The sequence below is a fragment of the Malus sylvestris genome, chromosome 6, assembly GCF_916048215.2.
Source record: "Malus sylvestris chromosome 6, drMalSylv7.2, whole genome shotgun sequence".
Taxonomy (NCBI): domain Eukaryota; kingdom Viridiplantae; phylum Streptophyta; class Magnoliopsida; order Rosales; family Rosaceae; genus Malus; species Malus sylvestris.
In genome coordinates, this window is record NC_062265.1 from 7,991,766 (window position 1) to 8,004,254 (window position 12,489).

General features: G+C 42.4%; 1 protein-coding gene across 1 annotated transcript; it reads left to right on the plus strand.

The window, feature by feature from the left end:
• Window positions 1-274: 274 nt before the first annotated feature.
• Window positions 275-2,382, plus strand: LOC126627527 (homeobox-leucine zipper protein HAT4-like). Its single transcript, XM_050297113.1, has 4 exons — window positions 275-715; window positions 1,033-1,346; window positions 1,477-1,556; window positions 1,655-2,382. The coding sequence occupies exons 1-4, from the start codon at window positions 523-525 to the stop codon at window positions 1,998-2,000; spliced, it is 933 nt and encodes a 310-aa protein (XP_050153070.1). The 5' UTR covers window positions 275-522; the 3' UTR covers window positions 2,001-2,382.
• The last annotated feature ends 10,107 nt before the right edge of the window (window positions 2,383-12,489 follow it).

A 12,489-nucleotide genomic window follows, 5' to 3' on the forward strand; every position in this document is an offset into this window, starting at 1 on the left:
ATGTCAAGTATGCATAGTGGCACTTTACCAAGGATTTTGACATTTCCTTTAGAGATGCTTTTAGGTTTAATTCTCGCCTTAATAGAATTTAAATCACATTATTGCTAATTCATTTTAAGACTAAACCTTCTCCTACTGTTTAAAAATAAAAAAAATAAAAAACAATAAAAAAAACAAAAAGCGGGTTGGGAATGGGAGAGAGAGAGAGAGTTGGGCACATTATTTTGGGGAACAAGAACTATGATTGAGATAATTGGGGGGCTTCCCTTCCTGACACCTTAGTCATGATTGAACTTACACACCACTCCCTCCCTCTCTCTCTCTCTCTCTCTCTCTCTCTCTCTCTATAAAACCACCCAATCTTTCCCACCACTCTACTCCCAAACATCTCTCTTCTCCTTTTCCTCTCTTTATCTTCAACCTCTCTCACAACTCTTTTGTTCTGAAACTGAAATCAGGACTCAGAGTGAAATTCCCCCTCAAAAGGAAGGAACTAAATTGAAATTACCCAAAAACCAAACCATGATGGTTGAAAGAGAGGATTTGGGTCTCGGTCTCAGCTTGAATTTTCCTCACACCCATAACAATCAAAGCAGCAGCCGCTTTCAGCTGAATCTGATGCCTTCTCTCGTCCCAACTTCTGCTGCTGCTTCTTCTTCTCCTTCTGGCTTTCTTCCCCAAATGCCCCTCTGGAATAATCCCTTGCCTTCTTCAGGTTTGTGCTTTTTCTCTTTCTATCTTGCATGTACGTTTCTACTTTCAGATCTGGCTTTCCCACCAATTTTCTCACCTCTTTTTCCCGAGAAACAAACACCCTTGAAAATCCCCTTTTTTCCTTTTGGGTTGTCCCTCTTTTTAATTTTCGACATTTTTACAAAAAAAACATAGCTTTTATGATTTTCTCAATGTCTGTCTTTCAGATCTAAAACTACAACAAACTTTTCACCAAATTTCAAACCAAACGCACAACTTTTTTCCTTTTATGATCTAATTTATTTTTGTTTCCTAACTTCATCGCGATCCGACATGCAGATCTAAATTCTAACTCGGAGACGTGCCGGGCCGGGCCCCGATCATTCCTGCGGGGCATCGACGTGAACCAGCTGCCACCGACGGGCGATTGCGAAGAAGCGGGGGTGTCCTCCCCCAACAGCACCGTGTCGACCGTGAGTGGCAAGCGGAGCGAGAGAGACACCAATGGCGAAGATCTGGACCTCGAGAGGGACTGCTCTCGAGGCCTCAGCGACGAAGAGGACGGCGAGACCTCCAGAAAGAAGCTCAGGCTCTCTAAGGACCAGTCCGGCATTCTCGAAGAGAGCTTCAAGGAGCACAACACTCTCAACCCTGTAAGTGTTACTTGTCTGCCTGCCACTCCCTGCGATTAGTTCTGTTTGGTTGCCGAGAAAATAGACAAAACTTTCTGTTGGATGCTGAGAAAGTCCACTGACACGTACGGTTTCATTTTTTCTGGTGCAGAAGCAAAAATTGGCGTTGGCGAAACAGCTTGGTCTTCGGCCTAGACAAGTGGAGGTCTGGTTTCAGAACAGAAGAGCAAGGTGGTATTTTCGGCAAGCAAAAAACATATACCTAATTTACAGTTATACCCCTGCGGTGCAGGCTTATTTACAGATTTTATTCTTTTGTGATTTTACAGAACCAAGCTGAAGCAAACAGAGGTGGACTGTGAGTTCTTGAAGAGGTGCTGTGAGAATCTGACGGAGCGGAACAGGCGGTTGCAAAAAGAGGTTCAGGAGCTGAGAGCACTGAAACTTTCCCCGCAGTTCTATATGCAGATGACCCCACCCACAACACTCACCATGTGCCCCTCGTGTGAGCGTGTCGGGGTCCCAACCAAATCCTCATCGTCCGCGGCCGATCCTCGGCCCCACTCGCAGATGGGCCCCGTTCAGCGGCATCCGTTGCCTATCAAACCCTGGGCCTCCGCCGCCACCGTCCCCCACCGGCCGTTGCCTTTCGACATCTTCCATCCCCGGTCGTAGTTTTTAAACCCGTAAACCGAGCGATGGCAATTTGGTCATTTTGCAAAAACCGTAGAAGAATCTCCCTTATATTTTAGCGCAAAACTAAAAAAAAAAAAAAAAAAAGAAAAAATCAGGGTATTGATGTAATGTTATTATTTTGTTTTTTTGGTAAATGATAGATTTGTTAGATTAGGAAATCGAATATGTTTGAACTACGCTGCGGTGCAAAGGTAATACTTCTTTTCATGATTGTGATAAAGGACTACTTGCATTGCAATTTAATTTAATGTTACTATTTTGAAAGTGCACGGAGGACTGGCAAAACAGAAGCGGTTGTAATAGCGTACCAATTCTTATATAATGTAAAATTTTCCGAAACCTTATTAGGTCGGTCGTCTAAGATATGGTGGGTGGGAATATGTGATTTGGTGGCCCTGCATGTTTTGTAGCATCCGGCCCATCATTTTCATCATCATCGTCCATCTTCCCTTGTAGATTAGGGTTTGGTGGTGGCACTACTAATATTTCTTCCCCCTAATTCCTTGCTAGACCCAACAATTTTTTGGTACGGAAGGGGAAGGAGGGCTTTGCCTGTAAAGTGTAATGTTTAATTAAATATTTTAACATTTGTTAACATTAGGGGTGTGTGCATTTCTTTTTCGATTCGAGCAATATTTTAATACTGTTTAAGATTTAAGCGATATTCTAATACAATTTAAGTGACGAGGAGGTGATTCAGGCTTGGGGCAAGAGGTGATTGGCGAAGGGTGATTCAAACTTTGAATTCGCATGGGTGAGGATATTGTTCTAGCTAATATGGCTGTGATGAGATCATATTTAATTATTTATGATTACATATAAACCTCTACTTGTCTACATTTTGTTTAACATGTATGTACTAAGAGGCGATTCGAACTTTGGATGCGGAGATATGAATACAGATTTAATTAATATGACTATGGTCAAGTCACTTAAATTAGGTGTTGTGTGTTTAATAAATTAGGACTAGATAGGAACCTCTCCTTGTCACCCCCTTGATTGTTTAAAATTTAAAGATCCTTAATATGTGGGGAAATAATGCCTAATTCTAAGTGGGGATTATGATTAGGATTTTAGGGATTTAGTTTTGAATGGTTGGCTAGTCTCATATTACATAATTCTTAGGGGATTTTACGGTTGAATATTAAGATTATGATGGCCCCAAATAAGTGTAATTTTAGTCATGGAAACAGGTTCCTGATTCTTGGGGTTTGGCCCCGCGCGCACACACACGTACGTACATATACATATACATACATATACATATACATACATATACATATACATATATATATATATATACATATATCTGTTTGGGCCCAAAATATTATTTTGGGCCGAACCTGAGATTATTCTCGGTCCAATGGTATTTATCTAGAATTTTCTTGTGGGCCGTCCAGTTAGGGCCGACTGAATCCTGTTTGCAAAGAGGATTAGTTTAGATAAAGGGTGAAGTAGTCGATTCCTAGTGGAACATGGAGTTTTGAAGCCGAAGGTGCTTGGGATCAAGAGATGAAGCTGGTTTGTTATGGAGCTTGGTTCAAAGTCCTATTGGAGCTAGGATTGGCCAAAACCTAATTAGATTGGGTTAAGGAGTTCTAATCCGAGTCCAATTCTAGCTTGGCTATGAAGGGGTTTGCTACTATAAATAGAGGAGGGAGTGCATCGTTCAAGTGCCTCCAGTTCAACACACAAACTGCTATGCGCAAAGCTTCTTAACACCCTTTGAGATTTTATCCTTCTCCCCTTTCTTCCCTCCAACATATCTTCAATTTAGATAAACAGCACTGGAACCGTAGAATTAGCTAATCAAGGAGCACCTTCAGTTTGGATAAACAGCACCGCTTCGAGACCGACTGGTTATATATCCAAGTCTCGGTTGACAAGGATTTTCAAGTCCTTGTTTATAGAGGTCATCTTATCAGCTTTCTCGGCAAAGTGAGGTGTTACAGGTTACTAGGCTCGGCACATTGAACGCCGGGTCGTTTTATGATTGGATACTTCCAAGTACACTTTAGAAATTCGGCATTCCGACGGTTGAACCACATTTAACATCAAGATATACATCGCTTTCGAGTATTTGTATCCATATAGTCTGGTCCCAGTTCGACATCCTTATACTCTCACGAATATAATCACCGTGACTGAACCTGGTGCCAACGATTTGTGAACTTCGCAGAACTAGTAGCCTTGTCTTTAGGTTCTAGAACCCGAAGGCTGAGACGTATTCCTTCCTCGACCGTAGTCGCAAGATCAAGAAGTCAGCGACGCACTTAATGCGACATCAACATATTTTACTTTCTGGCCAAACTTGGCGGATGGGTTTGCACATCCCGCACACAATTGAATGACGTAGTTAGCTCATTAGTTACTCGGCCTGCGCGCCACGTAGGCTTGATAGTTTTAAGGGTCAAAATTTTGGCACACCCAATGAGACCCAGTGCTAAAGTTATGAACTTCATGACTATTGAGACACGGTTAATAAAGAAGAAAACAATTATGGGTAAGTCAACGACTAATCTTCCAGTTCAAAACCCAGGACTAGATGGCTTACCACATGCACATAATCCTTCTGCTGCCACGACACCTGAAGCTACAAGTGCGACACATCGAGATAAGGAAGAAAATCTCAGTGGTCAGCCTCGTGATACAGAAATCCCACCAAAACGACAAAAGGAATTTTTGTTGAAAGATTAATGGAGGATTGTGATGAGGACGGTGGTGAGGCCTCTGATCCACCGACTATGTTATGTCCTCGGTGACGACTTGAAGAGCAATCTCGGCAATTTGTGAAAATGTTCAGTCGAGAGGTGAAAAGCATACTCGAAAAGATGCACGATAATAACGCTATACATAATAGGTTGCTCGAAGTACAGGTTAATAAAGCCCACGAAGGAGGACCTGTTGATCGTTCTAGGCAGCCTCCATTTAAGAACAATCCCCTGCCAACGGTACAGGCCGAGACATGATCTGCTTGGCTTAGAATGATTGATTTGGAAAGGAGAGGTGGGTCAAGTAGTAGATCGGACATATTTGACCAAGGAGCAGAAACGACATTTATTGGTATGGTCGAGGTTCAGAGAATGATTGATTTGACACTAAAAAAGGGGTCAAAGTTTCCATAATTCATTTACCCATATCCAGGCTTCATAGAAAAGTTCGAGTACACCAAGGGATTCAAAATTTTGGACTTCAGCCTTTTCGCTGGAGAGTCATCCCTATTGTCGTTAGAACACGTGGCTCAATTCACTGCCTAATATGGGGACATTAATAATGATTTCCATAAGCTTCGACTGTTCAATTTCTCGTTAATCGGCTCAGCATTCGCGTGGTAGATAAACCTTCCACCCAACTCCATCCAAAGCTGGGAGGAACTAGTCGAGAAATATCATGAACAATTTTATCGACTAGGGATGGATGTGTCAGTATCTTCTTTGGCCAGGATGGCTTAAGCTTTTGACGAGTCACCAATGGAATACTTTATGTGGCCAGAAACTGGTGCCGAGTACCTTTCCCAGAAGTTGAGTTCGTTAAGCTTGCCCTAAATGGCTTGGATGTGAAATACAAAAAGAAATTATTAGGGCAAACTTTTGAGACATGTACGAACTGGCTCAACATGTCGAGCAATATGATTATTTTCTCCGAGTAGAAAGGATCTCGAAGTCCCTATCTCGAGGAATGATCTACAAGAACCCTACTGTCAATTATGCATCGGTCGAAGGCGAAGAATCCCAATATGCCAATATTGATGTGGCTGAGATAGTGATCGACAAGTCATACATATGCAAATCATTGGCTTATGCTAACTCCAAGGATGCTAAAACCCGCTTGGCCTCTGAAGAAGCTACCATCAAAACGTCGAAAGTTTATACTTTTGACATCACCAAGGCCGATGCCATCTTTGACTAGTTGTTGCTTGTGAAAATTGTCAAGCTTTGGCCAAGGCAAAACATTCCCAAGGCTAATGATTTAAAAGGCAAGACATATTGCAAATACCACAATTCGAATAAGCATACGACAAATAATTGTGTCGTATTCCGCGATGCCATTCAAAGCTGGATCGACAATGGTAAGCTTAAGTTTCCTGAGAAACAAATGGGCGTTGACATCGATTCTTTCCCTGCGGTGACAGTAAGCATGGTAGATGCTTATCTACCTAGGGATAAAGGTAAAGGCAAGGCCGAGTTCGTTCCAATGCAATTTGTCCCAAAGCAGAACTCTTGGCCACAATTGAAGATTGATTTATTTTCAAACGAGCCACCCAAAGATTTGACAGGACCTGCTATTATGGAGTCAATGTCGGACTCTGGCGTAAAGAAAACTGATGGGCCTATGGTTTTATGTAGTCGATGCAAAGTGAGCACCGTCTTAGCTGAGCCAAAGGAAAAGCCACGTCAGGTCGAAATACTGCAACAAGTGTCCACAGTCGTGTTAACATCCCAAAAGGTGCTCGGTACAGGCTAACGCCATAAAGTTTTTTATAGGCTTGGCTCTCAAGTACAAGATAACAAGCCATTTTCAGCCAGATAACGCCTTGATTTCGACGCGCTGTTTCACAACGAGGATTATTATGCTCGCAAATCTGGTAATCCAAGTTCACTTGCGAACCAGCGCACATTTAGACCTTCTGAGCCACGGTATCAGTGCTGGTATGGCCCGTCGAGAACAACTTAGGATACCTCAGCTACCAAATGGCAGCCGAAGGAAACGTCCAGTAATGACAATGACCAATAACCTCCGACGATCATGACCGAGCTGCTCCAAGGGAAGAAGGTGATCGATCGTGACTATGAAACCACGATTGAAGAATTTGAAAAGCAAATCAAACTCATTCTTCGACCTGGGGAAATAAAAGCTCACCTCGAGCACTTCCTGAAGGAAGTCGAGAGCAAACTTCCCCTGCTACCTACATAAGAATCGTTGATCAGAGTTAGACGGAATCTCTACCCACCGTTTCTCGGTGAAGCTTTAGAATACATGCGGGAGCTTCATAAGAAGCATTCGGCAAATGACTTATACGGCTTGCCAAAAGTATGCCAAGATACTCTTGATCTCGTTTTAACTTACCCCGATGCTAAACGAATCATCCAAAAGACCTCGGATCCGGGGTTAAAAGCCAGATTCTAGCATATACGTGAGGTTCGAGTTCTCAGCTTTGAGGTAGATCCATATACTGATATTGATGCTTCTGAACTTCCTTTTTCTCTTGAGGACCTTTAATATTTACGATACCATCTTGAAGTTTTTTCAGTCGTCTCCCTCTTCGGCCTTATGGTAGATGAAAAGCAACACATAGCATAATTAGATGCTTACCTTGACATGAGAAACGCCCGCATTGCATATCAGGAGCAAACTCGTATGACGTCACAAGACCAAAACCCAGTTCCAACGTTAAGCAAACCCGAGGTCAACGTGCAGAACGAGAAGGCTCCAGTGGACATATTGCAGGAATATACTCCGACGATAGCCTAAGTAGATCAAGTTGATACTACCCATGCGCATGATACATTGCTTGAAAGTCCAGAGGAAGATGATCGTGATCCGATGGGTCATTCGATTTTCGACAACATGGAAATCAGCATGGTCCATGTCTTACCTGCCGAGCTCCAGCAAACTGCATCCCAACCAAAGATGACATGGTGCCCGAGGAAGCCACGGAAGTCGATTTTGTAGCTTCCGAAGAGATTGAGCTGGCAATAAAAGAAGATAAACTCAAAGTAGCTCTTGCCGAATTATTTCCTCGTTTTTCATCAGTTAATCTTCATCATTTGTAGTCGTTATATGTTACGGCTCATATTGAAAGATATCTAGCCTCCAAAATTTTCGTCGACTGTGGAACAACGGTCAACATCATGCCCGTTGCAATCATGAAGACATTATGTCGTTCCAACAACAAACTTATTCCATCAGGGGTCATCATGAGTAGCTTTGTCGGTGACAAATCCCAAACCAAGGGAGTGTTTCTGTTGGTGGTAAATATCGCAGGTTGTAATCATATGACAGTGTTTTTCATAGTCGATTCGAAGAGCGAGTGTAATGCATTGCTCGGTCGTGACTAGATTTATCAAATGAGCTGCATCCTCTCGTCATTATATCATGTCTTCATCTTCTGGGGTAGAAAATCGATTGTGGTTCATCCGGCTGACAATCAACCGGTCAAAGCTAATATGATTTAGGCTCACTATTATGACGATCATATCGGCTACATCACCCTACAAGGTTTTAATGAGGAAGGACAGCCGACTCGAATCTCAATTCAGAAAGCCATCGAGGTAGGCGCTGAGATTGTTCATAAGGATTTGGTAAGCCTTTAGTTGGCTGACATGATTGTCGATCTTGATGTGTGATACCAAACAAGATAGACACCGGGCCACGGTTTCATCCATCATGGAACGACTGCTGGCCCATTGGTATGCTATTTCCAAGCAACCCAATTCGGGTGTGAACTTAGTAGATTTTCTCGCCAAAGGAGACAACAGTCCAGTTCTATCCCTTGACAAGGTTTAAGCTGCCCTGGCCGAGCTCGAAGATAGTCGACCCCAAGTCAAGCCCTTTAGAAGAAATAAATGTTGGAAGGCCAAAGACCCGCAACCTTTATTTATTAATGCTTTGTTACCCCAACCTATGAAAACTGAGCTTTGTAATTTACTCAAGGAATTTAACGATTGTTTAGCTTAGAGTTACCATGAGATGCTTGATTTAGACCGAACGCTCGTCCAACACGAATTACTTATCAAACCAGGTTGTAAACCGTTCCGCCAACCGCCCGATGATTCTCGACCGAAGTACAACTCGACATAAAGATGAACTTGTTTGACTTTTAAAAGTCAAGTTTATTCAGACAACTCGGTATGTCGAATGGTTGGCGAACATCGTCCCAGTTTTAAAGAAAAATGATGCTCTACGTATTTGTATCGATTTTTGAAATTTGAATTTGGCAACCCTTAAAGATGAATATTCAATTCCAATTTCAGATTTGCTAATTGACGCATCAACAAACCACGAGATGTTATCCTTTATGGATGGCCATGGTGGTTACAACCAGATTTTCATTGCTGAGGCCAATGTCCACAAAACTGTATTTCGTTGTCTGGGGGCACTCGGGACTTACAAATGGGTTGTCATGCCGTTCGACCCTAAAAATGCCGGTGCCATATACCAATGCATTATGAATATTATTTTTCATGATTTAATTGGTACCATTGTTGAGGTCTATATCGATGATGTTGTAGTCAAATCGAAACGTTGCCGAACACATTTAGGTGATCTTCGGTAGGCTTTCCTACGTATATGCCAACATAACCTTAAAATAAATCCTGCCAAATGCGCCTTAGGTGTATCGGCCAGGAATTCTTAGGTTTCCTTGTACATCATCGTGGCATCAAGATGGATGCAAATAAAGCTCGAGCGATCATTGATGCCCCACCCCCGACAAGCAATAAGCAATTACAATCATTCCTCGGTAAAATCAATTTCCTCCGCCGCTTCATTTCTAATTCGGCTGGGTCCACGCTCTTGAAACTTAAGGATTCTGACAAGTTCGAATGGTGTGAGGAGCACCAAGATGCGTTCACACAAATTAAGGTCTCCCTCACTACTCTACTTGTCCTTGTGCAACCTTGGCGCGGTAAACCCCTCAAGTTGTATATGTCGGCCGTCGAGGAGTCCGTTGGTTGTCTTCTTGCACATGATAATGACACATGACTGGAGCAGACCATTTTTTATCTTAGCTGGAATCTTTACTTGGTCGAGATAAATTATTCACCCGTCGAGAAACTTTGTTTGGCTTTGTTCTTCGTTGTGTCCAAGCACCGACATTACATGCTCCTTTCCATTACGCAGGTAATCGCCCCAATATATGCTTACTCGACCAATAGTGAAAGGCCGCATCGAAAAATGGACAATGGCGCTGCCCAAATTTAGTTTACAATACGTGCCCTAAAAAGTTGTAAAAGGACAAGCGCTGACTGATTTCTTAGCTCAACATCTATCTTCATACGGTTTTAGGGGCAACGATGTCGAAATTGGCATGGTGGAAATACGTGATAATTATTGGACGCAGTATTTTGATGACTCTAGTACCTCGACCTCAGTTAGGGTTGGAATCATAATCCAATCCCCGGATCACTATCGATGGTATTTTTCTCTCAAGTTGGATTTCGATTGTACGAATAATTAGACCTAATACGAAGCCCTTATCATCGGCCTTAACATCCTTCATGACTTGAGGACAACCCTCATGCTCATCCTTGGTGATTTAGAACTTGTGATCAACCAACTCAATGAACTTCTCGTTGCATGAGTTGTACTCTAGCGCCCTATCACATGGTTACTAGCTATGTGGTCGAATCATTTGAAGGCATCATATTCAAGCACATGTCACGAGTTTGAAACATTGACGCAGATGAATTGGCTCAAATAGCCTTCTGAGTACAACTATTAGGAGGCGAGCTAGGCTGGGTCATGCTAGTAGTGCGACGACCACACTTGGCCTTGCTTAATTAGCAAGTTATCCAACACGACCATGTCATTCATACACGAGTTATGTCTCTACCTTCCTTGTTGGAACGAGAAGATCTTATAGATATTTGCACGGTCGAGACATTACCTGACGACCAGAGAAGGTTAATTATGCAATATCTTGATAATCCTAATGGCAACCATAACCACAAGACAAGGGTGCATGCCACAAATTTCGTAGTGTACCAGAATGAGTTATACTGAAAGGGTGAAGACGGTTTGTTATTATTATGTCTCGGCTTGGAAGAGGTAGCCCAAGCTATTATAGAGGTACATGAGGGAATATGCAGAGCTTATCAATCTAGATGCAAAACGTGTTGGTTGCTTCGCCGAGATGGATATTTTTGGCCGAGTGTATTGAAAAAGTGCATTGAATACATGCAAGGGTGTGTACAATGTCAAATCCATGGGCCTATATAGAGGGTCCAAGCTGAATTACTTCACTCAGTCACCAAACCATGACCGTTCAGAGAATGGGCCATGGATGTAATCAGCAAGATCATGCTATCTTTTGGATTGACAAATCATGCATGTATACTCGTAGCGACTGACTACTTTACCAAGTGGGTCAAGGAGAAATCCTATGGTGAATTAACGTTTAAAGAAGTTTGTAATTTTGTGGAAGAAAACATTGTGACCAGATTCGGCGTTTCAAAAACAGTCATAATAGACAACGAAACGATTTTTACATCCGACAAGTTCAAGGAATACATAGTGAGTCTGAAAATTCAGCTCGACCAGTCTACGCCGTATTACCCGTAGGCGAATGGACAGGCCGAAGCAAGTAATAAAGTTTTGATTGGAATTCTTGAAAAAATATTAAAAGAAAAGCCCGACATGTGGCATTTGAAGTTAAATGAAGCATTATGGGCATATCAAACTTCATTCCAATCAGCCCCCATATACGTTAACTTATGAGCATGATGCAATGTTATCGGTCGAGTTAAGCATAAACTCGCTGCGAATCATCGAGCAAAGCAATTTATTCAGCGCCGAATATAGTCAAGCCATGAGGCAAGAATTGGAAGACTTGGAGGAAGCTCGGCTCGATGCCTATAACTTGTTAGTGGTGTAGAAAAAGATTGCTAAACGAGCGTATAATCGACGAGTTAGGTAAAAGACGTTCGACGAAAGTGAATTAGTGTGGCAAACCGTGTTACCAGTAGGGATTAAAGATCCTAGATTTCGAAAATGGTCATCGAATTGGGAAGGACCATTCATCTTCCATAAAGTTCTCGGCAAGGGGCATACCACCTCAAGGACCGAACTAGCTTAGTTCATAAATTACCAATCAATGGAAAATTCTTAAAGAAATATTATCCAGTCACTTGGGAAATGTAGGAATAGAGAATTTTTATTGATTTTCAAAGGGCGTACAAGTTACAAGTAGTCAACCATCTTACAACTAGACGAAGTCCTAAGGAGTTGAAGGACGAAAAGCTTCAAGAACGGCTTTCAGTTCTAGCCACCTTACTTTGCCCATCGTAACCTCGGCTTGCCGTGTTCTCTTGTTAAGCTTCAGTTGTTGAATCCGCTTCACACCGGCTACATACTCGGCCAGTCGAGGTTTGTTCGACTCAAAATCTTTTTCAAGCTCAGAAGTAATGGCCGACCTCTGATGTTGAAGTTCAACAATTTGACGATCAAGGTCGACCAGTCTTTCCTTCTTCGCCTTTATTGCCTTGAGCTCTAGGCAGAGAGTTTCGTGAGCAACCATTGCAGCCTTGAGGTCATCTTCTGCCCGAAGAGCCCTTTCAAAATAGTAAAATATTATCGATTTCTCTCCATAACAGATGGAAAATGAACAACAGACTTGTTGCTCAGCAAGCTGCTGAATGCAAGGTCGTTCAGGCACTCTCCCATAGAGTCGAGACCTTTGCATTGTAGGATTTGTAAGGCCGAGAAAGACAAAAACTCTTGTAGCTTGGCGAATGCGCTAGATTCAGCT